Source organism: Magnolia sinica, chromosome 2 (genome assembly GCF_029962835.1).
Source record: "Magnolia sinica isolate HGM2019 chromosome 2, MsV1, whole genome shotgun sequence".
In the NCBI taxonomy this organism is placed as follows: Eukaryota; Viridiplantae; Streptophyta; class Magnoliopsida; order Magnoliales; family Magnoliaceae; genus Magnolia; species Magnolia sinica.
Window position 1 is genome coordinate 35,309,397 of NC_080574.1, and position 17,564 is coordinate 35,326,960.

General features: G+C 37.9%; 1 protein-coding gene across 1 annotated transcript; it reads left to right on the forward strand.

Annotated features, from left to right (window-relative positions):
* Positions 1 to 7,009: 7,009 nt before the first annotated feature.
* Positions 7,010 to 11,497, forward strand: LOC131236942 (protein indeterminate-domain 5, chloroplastic-like). The gene is made up of 3 exons (XM_058234486.1): positions 7,010 to 7,817; positions 8,129 to 8,525; positions 10,046 to 11,497. The coding sequence occupies exons 1-3, from the start codon at positions 7,667 to 7,669 to the stop codon at positions 11,325 to 11,327; spliced, it is 1,830 nt and encodes a 609-aa protein (XP_058090469.1). The 5' UTR covers positions 7,010 to 7,666; the 3' UTR covers positions 11,328 to 11,497.
* The last annotated feature ends 6,067 nt before the right edge of the window (positions 11,498 to 17,564 follow it).

Here is a 17,564-nt window from a genome sequence, read left to right on the forward strand (position 1 = left end):
ACAGTCATATCCATCATAAACTAGTTTACATATTGTTCACTTCTTGAATAGTTTGTGATTGGATCCTCTACCGAGCTTGGAAGCCAGTAGAGTTACTCTTGAGTAATCCTGATAAGTATCTATCTTTAGGATTAGTATAATAGGATTTTTAACAAATTATAAAAACTTTAAAAAGTTCTATTCACCCCCCTCTAGGACATATTGGCATATTCCTACTTCAACTAAAGCGGTCTTCACTGCTATTTTAACTATCACTTCAACTTTCTTTTGCCCTTACCCTTGGATTTGGATCTCGGTCGCAAAGTCCACTATCTCACTTAGAATTTCTCCCCCTTGTAATTGGTACATCGGTAGAAGCACCCATGTCACCATTTTTCTTTTTAATTGCTTTTGACTGAAGGGCTAAGATAATGGTCTCAACACTAATAATCATTCTACCGGTGCACAAATAGTCCTTGAATGACTCATACGATCCTAGGAGAGAATTCGTCAGTATACATGCCTAATCCTCATCTTTCATCATTTTTTCCATATCCAAAAATTTGTAAATCAACTTATTGAAGTTACTAATATGGGCCTCAACGTCAATCCCCTCCGCAATCTTCAGTTTGAACAATTATAGCTTCAAGTACAAACGGTTCTCAAGATATTTCTTTGCATAGATATTTTCTAATTTTGCCCATGTACTTGCTGAAGTTCTCTCTCATGAAATTATAGAGGACCTCATCCATTAATCACAATTTGATAGATATTTTAGCTTTCTTATCCATATTGTTCAATTCTTCTTCTGTCATAGATTTTGATCGCTTTTCAAGGATAGGTTCATTTGATCATTGTTGAAGTAAGATACTGTTCATCTTAACTTTCCATAATTCAAAGTTGTTTTTACCAAAGTATTTTTCTACATCGAACTGCAGGTTGGATGCCATTGATACATTGTTTTCAAATTTGATCTGCTTCCCAACATTAGCTATAATATAACTTGTTAGGGAATCATGGAAACACTCAGAGATGAATCAAGCAAAGTACACACAATTGCACAATCAAGTCCAAACAAGAACAATCTAAATTTTATGTGAAAAAACTCTTTTAGGAAAAATCCACAACACAAAGCGACAAGTAATGCTCTTTAAAAGCAGAAATTACAAGAGATAGTAGCTTACCAATTTGAACAAGTTTCAAATCTCTTTTAACAAGCCCTAGCTATGACCTTGAACCATTATGAATGATTTAGAAAGCCCTAGAACACCCTCTTCATCTCACAAATTCCGATTACACTCAATATATTAAGTATCACAACCAGAATAGGAAACAAATCCTACACTTGTGCAATTCTACACGTGCGCTCGATCAGACCTTCGATGGTATTGATAACCCATCGAGGATCTGACAATGACATCGAACTCCTTCGATGACATCTAGTAACAACACGACATCTAGTAGCAACACCAAAACATTCCAACAACTAACATGGATTTTCTGGATTTTTTCGATGAAATCGAGCACTTGTCAATGGCATCAACATTTGCTCAATGACATCAAGTAGTCTGTTAATGGCATCGAAAGACCTTGTTATTGATAGATTTATGACAAGCTATAGTCCATCCATAATGATTGGCAGGGTTTGGATTCTTCATATTGGCATGCATGCATGATATATGCATGTGTCCAACTTTTACAAATACTACAACGTTCCCTACGGAAAGATGGTCACTATTAAGGCTCTCTCTCTCTCTCTCTCTCTCTCTCTCTCTCTCAAATGTCAGAAAAGTAAAATAATAATGGGCGTACGTGTCTAATCTAATCTCCATGTTTGATTTTTGTACGACTTGCCATCAAACCCAATGAAGACATGGATTTTCTAGCCATACCACATAGATTCACGTCTTTGACCATGAAGGACTGTGCCCGTGATCATGTAACAAGTGGGCTAGTATAATGCCCATGTGAAGAATGAAAGGAGGGAGTGAGTCCCAACTTAAGATAGTCTTCTTAGAGAAACTTCCTCAAAGTCTTTTTATTTATTTATTTTATTGATAGTGTTAAAGTCTCACTTGTTATTTTCATCATTTAAAACAGCTTACTGTTAGGGTATTAAACAACATATAATAATAATAATAATGTGAAATTAGTCTTATTTTAAAGCTTAATGAATTAGTTTATATCAACCTCAAGATCATGCAATTCTTATATCATTTAACTTATGACAAAAAAAAATTTAAATGTATATGTCATGAACGGATACAAATTATAGTAGAATAAGATTGAAACTCATTAGTTGAACTTATGTATTTATAAATAAAAGAGAGCCTCTATATAAGATGGCAACCATTTTGGAGTTCCCTTGTATTATTCAAGTATTGTTCAAGAAAGAATGCGCATTTAACTTATTTTCTTTCATTTATTTTAAGTACTTTGTTTTCCCAACTAAGATTCTTGTGTATATTTGTTCTTTCCGCAACTTGATTTTCGTTGCTTGGAGTTTCTTTTCTTCCGCATCATTTCATTCTTGAATAGATGCAAAATTTGGGCACTTGTGAGTTGTGACAACATCGTCAATATTTAGGATTGCTCTATAGCATAAAGACCTTAGTGGACAAATTGTTGTTGTACAATTGTTATTGGTATCATTTGATGTAGTGGGACACTAAATGAATGAGTCTTAGAAGGAAAGTAGGTCCATGATACAATCTAATCTTTCGATGAGTGCAAATAATGATCATTTTATTGTCCACCAATAGATATGTGGAGCTAGTCCAAAACTATAGACAATCTTTACTGTATAATTAGTGACCATATCCAATTAATTGATGGTTAAAAATAATGATCAATTCCCCAATTTTATTAATATGGATGATTGTAATGGATATGTACCTTAATATATATGCTGCTATGCTCCCTAGTGTAGCAAACCTACACAACAGTCTAGTTTTATGCGCGCGCACACACACACACACACACACACACACACACACACACACACACATATATATATATATACAGAGAGAGAGAGAGAGAGAGAGAGAGAGAGAGAGAGAGAGAGAGAGAGAGAGAGAGAGGAATGCTCACCTGGGCACCTTTTTACATGAGCACCCGTGCACACCTTTACACATGTGTCATGGGCACATAATCTGAACAGTCCACGTGATGTGGCACCCCTTGAAACTATATGGGCCCAATTTTCAACTTAATCCAAAACTCTAGTGCGTCATAGCAAAGAGAAATGTAAATCAAAGGAGAAAAATATTTCCTTTTGCCATGGCCCACCAGAGTTTTGGATTAGGCTGGAAGTTGTGTTCGTGAGGATTCAAGGGGTGCCACATCACATGAACCATTCCGATCTTGTGCCTAAGATGTGTGTGTTTGTGTGTGAGTGTGTGTGTGAGTGTGTGTGTGTGTAATGCATCTACAGATGTGGCCCAATGTTGACCTGTGCACTAATTCTTATGAGTTCTCATGAGAACTTTTTGAAAACTTATCAAACGTGATGTGAACCCACAAACTATGTGGTCCACATGATGCAACACCCCATGAAACACCTAGGGCACAAATTTTACCCTGATCCAAAACTTTAACAGGCCATGGCAAAAGAAAATAGTTTCCTCCCTTGATTTGCATCTTTCTTTGCTATGGCTCACCAAAGTTTTGGATCATGGTGAAAATAGGTCATTGAGGATTTCATGGGGTATCGCATCATATGGACCGTTTAGATTTTAAGCCCATGACATGTGCACGCGCGCACACACACACACACACACACGGAAATGGTATTATGAGGTCGACCTCATGAGAAGTTCCCATGAGAGCGAGCTCTGTGGGCCCCACCATGATTGTGTCTAAAATCTACCCCATCAGTTAGATGCACCATTCCATGGTGGTCCACAGGCTTAAAAATCAAGTCAATTCATGACTTAGATGGGCCACACCACATACAACAGTTGAGAGGGGTTACCAGTCCATTAAATCCTTCATGAACAGTTATTGGGCCCATTGAGATGTGGTTCACAAATCCAGCCCATCCATTGTGTGTGTCCCACTTGGATGAGGGTCCATATTAAGTTTCAGTTGCATATAAAACTCACGTGGGTCCCACCAAGTGCTTTTATATGTTTTATGAATATCTTAACATAGTTTTAGATTGTATGGCCCACCTAAATTTCATATACAACTGATTTTTGGAATATCCCATAACCTAAAGGGGACCCATCAAATGCATGACGTTGATGTCGGACACACATCACGGTGGGGTCCACACAGCTCGACCTCATGGGATAAATATGTGTGTGTGTGTGTGTGTGTGTGTGTGTGTGTGTGTGTGTGTGTATTGTGAGAACTAGTGCTCACCTAGGCACTAGTTCTCACGAGTTATCCTGGGAACTTTTTGAGAACTCATCTCACGTAATATGAGCTCAAAATCTGAATGGCCCACATGATGTAACATCCCATGAAACTCCTAGATCCTAACTTTTACTCGCATTTAAAATTTTGGTGCACAGCTAAGCATCACTCCCCCTCTTTACACACACTGTGTCTCTATGTGTGCATTTTTTTTTTCAAAAGATATATTCATTAAAGGGGGGTAACTATACAAACAGAAATTCGGGCGGACCTATCAACAAAAAGGGGACATACATGTCTGGATGCTTATATGTATGTTATGTATATACATGTACACACACACACATACATACATACATACATACATACATACATATATACACACACACACACACACACACACACACACACACACACACGCATGCACACACACACACACACACACATATATATAGAAACTAAATGCATACCATTCACATTTTACAAAATCATGGCAACTAATTCCTACGCACCTAGAAGGGACATTTATCAATCTAGATCCACCAAATCCAAGCAATGGTCTAAGCGGGCCTTGAGGCCAATTCAGACAAGCTAGGTGCCGATGAAGCTAAATGGTTATTGGACCAATTTTGGGTATTAATTTAAACCCATTAATAATTGGGTTGAATGTGGATATACACTTGCCCATGCCCATGCGCCCATACCCAAACTCAAACCCAAATCCAAATCTAATCATATATGTTTTATTTTGTTTGTTCATGTATGTGTACAACACTTCGATTAATAATAATAATAATCAAAACTTTGTAATTAATAAAACTATAAGAGAGAGGATGGTCCCTATGTAAGCATTAGTGTAAGACAAGCTTATTTTGCAACACTTTGTGTAGATGCCTAAAAATGAATTATATTATTCTAGTTAACAACAATTAAGTATTAAAGATCCTAATCTCTAATACATAATCATTACTACTATAAACCTATCATACGTTAGATGTGAAGAACTTTAATTTATAATCACTGTTAATTAGAATGAGATATTGAGTTCAACACGAGGTCATGGGTTCGAGTACCCATTGTGGTGTGAGTGTGGGGAGTGTGAGTGGTGTATTGTTACCTCATTTTTAGGCATCTATTAATAAGGCCATTGTTTTTTATTTCTATTATACAAATTTATTTATTTTTTAAACCATTGATTACTTTTAAAAAAAATTCAAATCATAAATGATAAATGAGTACTCAACACCTTAATTGTATGAGTATGGATGTTCATTTCAAGCCCAATATAGGTATATGGGTGCAACACTCATTAGTAAGTATGGGTATTCTTGTACCATACTCAAACCCAGTGCATTGCCACCCCTACACAAGCCATATAGTGTAAAGAAAAAAAGTATATGTAAAAATTTTTAAAAAAATTTTTAAAAAAATCACACTAAATCAAACAATCTATGGCTATCAAATGGACAGTAAAAAGATATTTTAACTGCTCCAACTCATACCGCAAACTCAAATGATAAAGATCATTAATTAGTGGCATTTCCAAGGGCCTCCATCAACAGATAGGTATGGCAATGAGTGCCCGCTAAGCTTGTTGCAAGGTTGGCCCTACTTCCTTAAGCCTTTTCACTAAACAGGTGAAAAAGGCCTCAACCTCAACTTTGGGCTATCCCCTCCAACTACTACAAGTCCCACCATATAAATGGTTTTATCATTGAAACATCGAATCAAAATCCAAGAGTGCCTTTAAACTACACATTTACATTAAATGCGAACTAGTCACAAATATCTTTAAACTATGCATTCATTTGTATAACCATGACCTTTTTTTAATCTAGGCCATTCATCATTTTCCCAGCCTAGCCAGGCTTAACAGCAAACCTAAATTTCAAGCACGGGCTTAGCCCTTAAGACAAATTTAGGGGCCCAAGCCTTAACCCTAAAGGGTCAGGTAGCGTGGCCCATTGCCACCCTTATCTATATTTAGACTCAAGATTTCCACTGACGTAGGCAAGCGCCACATGTTTAGTGGATTGGTTGGCACAATTTAATAACTCGAATCTTCCTGTTATTATACTTTTTTTAGGGTGCTAGTGTCATTCAAAATAAATTTACTGAGCTGACATGAACTATCGATAGTATCAACATCTATTAAAACTTGTACCAACAGTTAAGATTGTGTCCATGATTGTGGCCTATTACCTAATTTTCAAAAAGAGACCATCTCTTGTGATGGCATGCCTAGTTAAATACATGGCACATTGTGTGTGTTGTTCACCGCGTCTCTACTAGATTACAATTTTCTAATAACGGAGGAAGTGGGGTTTCTCCGATAACTATGCTAGTGAGGTGATTTAAAATTAAATGATAGTAATGTGGCCCCAAATAGGCCCTATTTTCCCAAGTTAAAAAAAACAAAGCCGAAGAGGGCCTAAATGGAAAAAATAAAAAAATAATAATAAAGAAATTTACAAAGGTCAAAACGGTAAATTTGAGAAATATATAATTGATTTATTTTTTTTACTGGCATAATAAATATTGTAATTTTATTTTTACCACTGGGGATGGTGAGAAGGAAGAAGGGGAAGGTTTGTCGGGACGTGGGGGATAAGATACGGGCAATAGAGAGAGAGAGAGAGAGAGAGAGAGAGAGAGAGAGAGAGAGAGAGAGAGAGAGAGAGAGAGAGAGGGTAAGGGCCACAGGTCGGTGGCCCCAATCCATCGCCGCGTAACGACACAGTAGCCTGCGTGAGAGTAGCATGAACACAGACCTCCCTCCTTCATTTAGTATTTCATTTTTCCTCCTTTGTATTTTATTGTGGTGAGAGAGAGAGAGAGAGAGAGAGAGAGAGAGAGAGAGAGAGCAATTTCAGGCCAAAGCTTGTAGCTGCAAGGAAAATTGTTCCATGAAAAGGGAATTGGAACATATCACGATACTAACTCGAGAAGAAGAAGAATCGCTTCAATTTCAATAACAACAGAGAAGAAGAGAGGAGAAGAAGGTCTTTGAATTTGGTCTTCTTCTTTCTTTCTTTTCGTTTCTTATTCTAGTTTTGAGTAAAACTGTATCTTAGCTTTTCAGGTTTTTCTTTTTTCCTTTTTGGGTTTTCTTTCTTTGTAATAGAGTTTCGTGGAGGTAGATCAATACTCATATAGTAGAATTTCAATTCTCTTCTTTCTTTTATTTCTTCTCCTCTTTGGGCTTGGGGGGGTGGGTCAGAGCTATAGAAGAGCTTGAGATTTCATGTTGGGTTCTGAGATTTGGGGTGATTTAGATTAGTCAGCGAGAAGAAGGAGAAAGACAAGGAGATAGTAGGAATTTTTCAGGATGGCAGCAGCTTCTTCATCGACGCCGTTCTTCAGCATCAGAGAAGAAGATCAGAACAAGATAAACCAGCAGCAGCAATCCTCCTCCACACCCACTTCATCAACAGTTCCGCCTCCTCAAAAGAAGAAGAGGAATCTCCCAGGAACACCAAGCAAGTAGCTATATCCACATACTTGCATGCATTCATATACACATCTCCATTTTATCTCATTCACGAAAATCCTAGTTGGGTCCTTCTCTCTCTCTCTCTCTCTCTCTCTCTCTCTCTCTCTCTCTCCCCCCTTCTTCTTCTTCTTTTTCTTTCTTTCTTTTTCTTCTTCTTCTTCTTCTTCTTCTCTCTCTCTCTATTTTTATTTTTATTTTTTTGTTTTTTTTTTTGTTGTAATTTCCTAATAATAACATCTCATTTGCATGGTTTTCTTTTCTATCTTTTTTTATTTTTTATTTTTTTCCTTTTCACAGATCCAGATGCAGAGGTGATTGCGCTGTCCCCCAAGACCCTGATGGCCACCAATAGGTTCATATGTGAGGTTTGCAACAAGGGGTTCCAAAGGGAGCAAAACCTACAGCTGCATAGGAGAGGCCACAACCTTCCATGGAAGCTTAGGCAGAAGACTACAAAGGAGGTGAAGAGGAAGGTGTATCTATGCCCAGAGCCCACATGTGTGCACCATGACCCATCTAGGGCACTTGGGGACCTCACAGGCATCAAGAAACACTTCTGTAGAAAGCATGGTGAGAAGAAATGGAAGTGTGATAAGTGCTCTAAAAGATATGCTGTGCAGTCTGATTGGAAGGCCCATTCGAAGACTTGTGGCACAAGAGAGTACAGATGTGATTGTGGCACCCTTTTCTCAAGGTAAATTATTCTTATTATCATACTTTGTATGTTACAATTAATACAAATGATAAAATTACAACTAATAATCTTAGGGTTTGGGATGGGTGAAATGAAATTGGAGATGTGGACTTTGTAGGAGGTTTTTTTTTTTTTTTTTTTTTTTTAATTTTTTTTAATTTTTTTTAATTTTTTTTAAAGGGTTTGTTATGGATTGATTTCTTTGTGTGACATGAGGAGGAAAAGATTTGTGGAGACGTGGAATTGGGTGTCTTTATTTCCAAAGGGGTTGTTTTGGGTATGTGGTTTTTTTATTTTTTATTTTTTTATTTTTTTTCAGACAGAGAGAAAGAGGATGATGGGATTAGTACGTGGAGGGAAAAGGTAGCGGAACTGCTCCCACGTGAATTATCTCTGAGACTGCCATGGTCATAGAGATTTCAAAAGAAAGAACATTTCGTTTTTCTCCTTGGAACCACCGCCCTTTTTTCCCCTTGCTGCCCCTTTCCTATTCACGTGCTGCCATGTAACGAGGGTTAGCAGGTTTGTTCTCTTGTGGGTGGCTAGATGTGAGCTTGCAGTGCTGGGTCCCTGCAGGTTTCACTTTTGATGAAAACGTTAGCTAGATGCTCTCTCTCATGTGTTGCATTGATTGAAGATGTGCCTGGGAAGGGTGGAGGTGGAACGTTATTGATGATATTTTGCAATTTGAATCTAAGTTGTTGCCATTAAGAAACAAAGAGTTCCATGAATAGGGAGTACTTGAAATGGGGTTCTTGGTGAATTTCATGTTTTGGGGTGGAGTTCCAGCCTGGGAAAACAAACAGGCCATTGGCCTGGGGCATTAATTGAAGAACAAGTCCTAGAAATGGGCTTCTTGATTTGATGGCTTTTATCTTTCTTGTTAGAATTCTCCTACTTCATTAATTTGGGGCCAGTCCTAGAAGTGGGGTTTCTTTGATTGATTGATTGATCTATTTCACATTTCATGTTCCTGCAAAATTCTTTCCATCTCTTTAATTTTTTATCTTCCCTTTCTTATTGGGGAAATGGAGCAACTTCATGCAAGTACCTTTTTTTTTTTTTTACTTGGTGAAGTGAGGAAAATGCTTGCATTTCCTAAGCTCTCTTTCTTTTATTATTATGTTTCTTGGTGAAGTGAAATTAATTGAGGCCCTTTGTATTTCATGTTTTTATGTAAATTGTTCAATAAATTAATTGAATTAACCAGATCTAAAAATGGGGTTTTAGTCATTTATGCTTTTCAGGTTTTTGCAATATTCATACATCTTCTTCTACGGTGTGAACTTCATTGAATTATTTCTATTTAATTTTTTTTTTGTGATGAAAAATGAGCTAGGCTCTTGCAATTCTCCATTGTTTCTGGTGAAGAAAAATCTTATATTTTGCTTCTTACAATTTGCTTTGTTCTATGCTTCTTTGTTGAAACTGTATGACCTCCACCTTAAAAGAAACTGTCATTCATTCTATGCAAGGTTAATGAGTTGAATTTCATGCATTGTTGTTTTTGCTTCTTGTAGGAGGGATAGCTTCATCACCCACAGGGCCTTCTGTGATGCACTGGCTCAAGAGAGTGCAAGGCTGCCCACTGGGCTCAACACCATGGGAAGCCATTTGTATGGGAGTAGCAACATGGGTTTAGGCCTATCTCAAGTGGGTTCTCAAATTTCCTCATTACAGGACCAAAACCACCCATCTGCTGATCTCTTGAGGCTCAGGGGACCCGGTGGAGCACAATTCGATCACCTAATCTCTCCTTCAAATCCATCATCGTTCCGTCCGACACAACCAGGCCCATCTTCCACCTTCTTCCTCCCCGCCTCAAACCAAGACTTCCATGATGAATCCCAATCCCACCATGGCTTGTTGCAAAGCAAATCCTTCCATGGATTGATGCAGCTTCCTGATCTCCAAAGCAACACCAACTCTTCTTCTGCTGCTGCTGCAGCCGCAGCGAATCTATTCAACCTTAGCTTCTTCTCCAACAGTAGTAGCACTACCAGCATCAACAACAGCAACAATGTGAACAACCACAGCAGCAGCAGCCATCTATCTTCTTCTGGATTATTGATTCCTGATCAGTTTAGCAATGGAAATGGTGGCGGGGAGGCAACTACACTCTTTTCAAGTAACCTTATGGGCGACCACATGGGATCCGGTGTCTCTTCTCTCTATAATTCTTCAATGCAAAATGATGCCGTTATCCCTCAAATGTCCGCAACTGCCTTGCTGCAAAAAGCTGCTCAAATGGGTGCAACCACAAGCGGCAATGGTGCCTCTTTGTTGAGAGGCTTTGGAAGCAGCTCCTCAAGTGGTGCTAAACCGGATAGGCCACAAATGTCTACTACTTTTAGGGGTAGTTTTGGTGGTGGTGGTGGAGAGAACATGAGATCACAACTGGAAAATGAAAGCCACTTCCAAGATCTCATGAATTCTCTGACAAATGGAAGCTCTTCTATGTTTGGAGGTGGATCCGGAGGAGTTGCTACATTTACTGGTGGACATGAACAGGAGACTGGATTTGGTGGTTTCAATGCTAGTAGAGTCTCCATGGAACAACACCATCACAACACAAACTTGTGTAACATCGACGAAGCAAAGCTACATCAGAACCTTGCTATGAGTATTGGGGGATCAGATAGACTCACAAGAGACTTCCTTGGCGTCGCAGGGATGGTCAGGAGCATGAGTGGCACAATTTCACAAAGAGACCAGCATCATGGAATCGACATTGGCTCTTTGGACTCGGAAATGAAGTCTGCGACAACAAATCGGACCTTTGGAGGTGGGAACTTGCAATGAGAATGATAAGAGGGAGAGAGAGCGAGAGATAGAAGGACATCTAGGTATGTAACTCAACTTGGTATATTTGTTGAGGATAATGTGGTGTTATTGTTTAATAAGTACCATATTAGGATTTTATACACGTATATGTGCCTTGAGGGTTTTATCTCCTTCATGGTTTTTCTTAATCTCTTCCCTTAACTAGTTTTCTTTCTCTTTATAAGAAAGTCTTGAACTTAAATGCATGTTTTTTTTTGTTTTTTTTTTTTCGTGTTCTTTCTCCTGTTCTAGTTATTCCTAAGAGATATTGGTGATTTTTTTTTATATATAAAAGGTCCTTTGTTCTGTGGAGAATTCGCACAAACACACTCAAGGAGAGAGAGAGAGAGAGAGAGAGAGAGAGTCGACGTGAATCTATCTTCTTGTCTAGAATATATATTTTTTCTCTTGTATGAGCTTTGCTATGGCTACTCGCCAGAGTAAGTTCTGATATATTACTAGCCAATGTGGCATCTGACTGTGAGATCTAACCCATTCATCAGGTGGTCCCCCTCACATATGTCTACATCAGAATAATCAATCATTTCCGGTTAATCAGGTGGGCCACATGTACAAGTCGAATGTGAACCATTGGTTAATTTATTCAAACCGTCCATTTTCCTTAGGTTTGTGGTCCAACTGATGGTCAGACAGGCCTGATTTTTTAGTTAACTCCGAATGGAGCCAACATAATGAATGGTCCACATCTCTCACGTGTAACATTGTCTGTTGCAGGGAGTGTAGTGGTTTGGCCTTTCTCACTTACCTACTCCCTTGAAAATAGAGAAATTTGTAATTACATTGCTTTGTTGACATTCTATTAACGTTCTCTCTTTCTCTTGAGTCTGACCACGTTTGACTCTCTACCTTAACAGCCATTAGTAATGATTCCATTTCATCCACCTAAAATGCTCTTGTTGTTTCCATACAACTTTGCGTTGTGAGCTTTCAGGTATATCACCCATTTCTCGCTAGTATATCAGAAATGTATAAAATCCGATCCATTCAAATAATAGGAAACATCATAAATATCACATTTTATAAGATCAGGATGTCCTAATTAAAATAATTTCTAAACCATCAAAATAAATCCAGGCTACGATCTTCAGCCATCTAATAAATAGATTGATCCTATTTTCGGTACACATGATCTCTATGATTCTGGTCACCTGTTTCACGGTCTGGATTTCCTAAAAATTTAACATGCTAGAGAAAAAGAGCGCGTTGTATGTGATCGTTTCTCCCTTTTTATTTTCATTTTCGTATGAGATAACTGCGAGGACAGACCAAGCTACCTCCATCTAGCATGGATCTTTCCCTACTGCTTTCCATCCGTACCTGCATTTCTCTTGCAGTGTTTTTCCGTTTTGCTTTTAAGCCGCTCTAACATGCACAGCCTAACCTGCGCAATCAATCCGAACCGTACATTTACATTTTTATATTTTATTTTTCGAATTTCTGAGCTTTTGTCGTGGACAAGAAATGGTCTCGACCGGAGGGCAACAGAAGGCATATGGGGGATGTCGTTATGGTAATTATTTTCAATGTGGAGTGGCAGTTTTGTCGGAATTGTCACGGGCGCTTCTGATCTTTTATTTTGCTTACCTTTTTCATATTGTCAGAGAATCCAATGGCTGTGATTATCTTGCTTTCTCTTATAATCATTACACGTCCGATTTTACTTCTTCATGTTCTTTTTTTTTTTTTTTCTTTTTTTTTCTTTTAAATTTTATTTTAATTTTATTTTATACTTTTTTTGTGGTGGTGAGGGTTTGATATCGTTAGATGTGTACACTGCATGTTTATTCACGAAGAAAAGAGTAATTTCTCGAGGTTACCATGCAACATGCATGCATGGATGGATGGATGGATGCATGGTCACATGCATACGTCATGAAACCCCGTGCATGCTTGCATGTAGGTCGTGAAAGGTTATTTTACGACTATGTACTTTCATATATATTCACACACACATGACTACGTACAATATAGTAGATTTTGTTTTCTTGTTCCGAATGTTTTATTCGCGTGTATTAATGTGAGTCAGTTATCAGGCATTCTAACTCTGCACCTAGGCACATGTATGGGATCTGGACCATGACCCTCTTTTGGATGCTTTAGAAACAGGTGGAATGATCCTGGCCACCTGTTGGAGGACTCCTGATTATCTGAAATGGACGATAATGGAATGGCCAACCATTTGTTGACTGCCAAAGTTCTTCCAAATGGGGAAATTAGATCATGGGATCTTGTGATTTTGGGGTGTGGCCAGAGATATGTACGGTGTCGATGTTGTACATGTGTGCCAAATGTATGTAGCTAGAGTGCCTGATAAGTTACATATCAAAATTTAGTAGTGGATGTATTACACAAAGCTGGACCCGAGTAACATTTACACAGTTTCCAGGTTTTGACCTTTTACGAGTGGGCCATGATTCACTGATCTGCACAAAAAATGCACAGATCTGAAGATCCTAACCATTGGATAATTGTCATTTTCTGAGATGACTACAGATTGTTCCTGATTTCCTTTCTGAACCATCTATTTTCAGGCCACCAATCGAAGGAGTAGGATTTTGCCATCCTGGAAGGTTTTCATTGTATAGACCATCAAGATTCGGGCCGATCATAATAAACGATTTGGATGACTGAAACATGGGCCCCACTTGCACAATCTGAAAAACCCACATGACTACTTTCCACAAATATTAAACAAGATAGTGTATTCTATTATATTACTGCTCGTGGGTCGAAAAAACCCGAATCTGGACAGACACAACATCATTCTTCCGTGCATGTGCTTTGTGTTGAAGCAAGCACATATAATACTATCAATGTGCATACAAACATACATTATAGAGAGACGCTTTGATACTCTTCAGATTGTGATGGATGAGACACTGGCACTCAGAAATTTTACACCTGGCATGCATGTAACTAAAATTAAACCGTCCATATATAATGAGACCTCCTTAGATGGTTTATAAAATGCCAGTTTTAGTATAACAATGCCTTAACTGGTCAATTAGTTGATTTCAAATGGACAGTCGGTCAACATGAAAATCAACCAACGGTTCAGGTTCGGAAAACATATTACTGTAGTTGAATACTACAATCATCCAATTAATGTTATTTTAGCTTTCGAACTAGTCTATGGTGAGTTCCAATATTTTGGACGTTTTAATCTGAGTTACATATACACCATGTGCACAAATGCAAGTCCCTGTGTATCATCCATCACACTGCCAGAGTATCCGATACGTCCTCTATATTAAAACATTTGTGTGGACACCTTGGCAAGCGTCAGCATAAACAAATGCACTTATAATGGTGATTAGCAGATAATTTGTTTTTAGCATTGTCTCTATGGATTTGGCTCATCCGGTGGAAGCATTTGTAGACTGGAACATCACATTGCATCTTCAAGGAGATTGCTTGTTACTTACATCATACATCGTTGAATGTGTCCAACCACCATTCAACATTGTCCAGCACATGCGACCACATCAGTTGGCTTATAGAGATTCGTGCAACAGTGAAAATTGAAATTTAATTATGATGTAGAATACATGGAAAAGGAACCCGTGCTATTCTTTTGATAATTGTGGTAGAGATTATAAGGAGATCTAGTGCTTGGATCTTGGACATTCCAAGGGTGGTTAAGAATTTAAGGGCTAGGATCATTAGGAGACGTCGATTATAGGCTGCCTTCTTGTAGGGTTTGGATTGGGTATTGTATATAAGTTCATATGATAAGTGGGGCCCTTACCTTTTTTGTGGGGCCCTGCCTGAATGTCTGTAGCTTTCTCCTTTTTAATAAAAAGTTTCCTTTTGAAAAAAAAAAAAAAAGAATTTAAGGGCTAGGATCTTGCCAGTAGGATTTTATTTCATATGTGACACCACCAAGTTGGTTTATTTCATGCTTGTTGATCTATCAGTGGTATTTTTGTTCTTTGCTTTTTCCTTTTTGTATCTGGTTATGTGATTTTGTATTTGATGTGGTTTCCTCACTTTCCTATGAGTTCTAAATTCACCATCCTTTTCGTAGTATATCTCATTTTTTGGACTTCTAGTCTAGACCATTTTTATAGATGGAAAAGTTGGATTAGGATTCACAAAATAACATGACTGATGCAACACAAAATACTTTGTTTAGTGTTATGTTTTGATCATCTTCTATCTATAAGGTTGCGTTTAGACGCACCGATGGATCGATTGGTTCAATCAAGGGGGAAATGATCAAATCATATTAATGTAGCATTCATAACAAAGGAGTATCCCTCAAATGGAACTTACATTCATTTCAAGTCCAACTTGAAACCAACATTATTGAAATTCAGAAGCAAACCCCTCTATATGATGCTTAGGAAGCTAAATAGAATTGAGAACTGGTCACTTACAGACGTCTTAGGATAGATATACATGTATTTCTGTACAGCGTACATACAACGATACAGGCTACAGATTACCATATGCGTATGTCTAGCTTATGTGAATCTAAGATTATCTCTAGCCTATTTACAGCTGTATATAGGTTGTATGGGTAGACATGTATCTGTCCTAACAGCCTTCACCCCTATTTGCGGCATGAGGCTTTTCTAGCCACAAGATGCATTAAAATAATTAATTTTTATCTTCCCCCTCAAAGTATCTTGTGACTTTAAATGCCTTGTACCACAAATAGTGGCATAGGTGCCTTTAGGTGATTAGTTTTGGATAGAATTTGATCATCGCCCCTTCTTGGACTGATAGTCGCAACTCAATGGTTTTATTTATTTAGTTGTTTTACTCTCCACAGTAAAGCAATCAATTCAATTCAACAGTGCATCCAAACACGGCCTGAAATATCATGAATCCAAGACATATTAGACTTGCAGCAATTTTCTAAGACCTAGAAACCACAAGTTGCATTTTGTAATGTTCACGGTTTCTATTATCAACTTCCATATGTTGCATTCAAGCCCAATTTGTTTCCATATCAATCTGGAAAATGACAAACTTCATAAAAATTAAAGCTCAGTGATGAAAATTAAAGAGTCTCAATGGTGGAACTATGAGAAACGTCCAGGAAAGTTAAAAAGCTCAAATGAATTTGTAATACCAAAGACTTGTTTCTGGTACAAATTAATGACCTTGTTACATGAAAAGTAATTAGGGCACCAATTGTCCTATTTCCTTTTATTTGTGAACTAAAAGGAACGCCTGGATAAGATGGGTCTGGGGAACGTTTGCAAGGGGTGATGGGAGTTGGGCTCATTGTTTCTGTTTTTCTTTTTGCATATAGAGATGGAGAAAGAAAGAAAGAAATGTTCAATGCATTGTTGTGGACATGTGAATTGATGAGATCTTTACTTTCATCAAACAATAGCAAGAATCTTGAAATTTGAAGGAAATTCTACATTTGATATGAATTTTCCAAGAATAGCATATCCCTGCCAACGGGCAGTAAGTTAATGTCATAGCTGTAGATGCCCCATTTCTAGCCGGCGTAACTCTGCACTCAGGTGTCCGTTTTCCCAATTTGGAAGTAACGCCAAACAGTGCGCTGGTGCATTTGTGTGCCACCGAGAAAAATCCGCCATTTCAGAAACGCGTTTAGCACTTCATGGAGCGTTTGCATGCTTTCACTTTTCCATCAAATCTGGCATTTGTTTGTAATAAGAGCGGCGTTTGGCTGGTAGCTAAATATAGCCTAATGGTGATTAGAATTACTATGCCATTTGATTTCCAACAAGCAATAGAACTTCCAATGGCACCATTAGTACTTTCTAAGGATAAAATAGCAATGCCAATTTCATTGATTAAGTTATAATTCCATTGCTTCTAGGCACAGTTTGAAAACCCAAAACTTAGACTGAACTTGATCACCAACCTCATTGGGTTGACACGAAAACTTGGACGAGTCTTTACTTGACTTAACTAGATACATAATGAAAAAAGTAATGATATTTAGAGCAGTAATAAATGTTAAAAATAGTTGTGCTTAAAAATCTATATATACTAGTACGAATGCAGCAACATTTGGACATTTTTGCGCTCCTAAATAGTTTCGTAGGTAAAAAAAAAGTTTCAATATTCAAAGGTTGTGGGGAAATATTTTAAATGAAGTCAAAGGTATTCTTTGAACTAACAAATGTGACCAGTGTTCAACAAATAATTCAAATTTCATCCGCAAAAGAGTTTGACAATGGCTTGATTTCACAACAAGCGTCTTGT

Coding starts and splice junctions, on each gene's coding strand:
- LOC131236942 (XM_058234486.1), top strand. CDS start 7,667: ATGGCAGCAGCTTCTTCATCGACGCCGTTCTTCAGCATCAGAGAAGAA. Junction 7,818..8,128: donor GAATCTCCCAGGAACACCAA/GCAAGTAGCTAT, acceptor TCCTTTTCACAG/ATCCAGATGCAGAGGTGATT. Junction 8,526..10,045: donor TGTGGCACCCTTTTCTCAAG/GTAAATTATTCT, acceptor TGCTTCTTGTAG/GAGGGATAGCTTCATCACCC.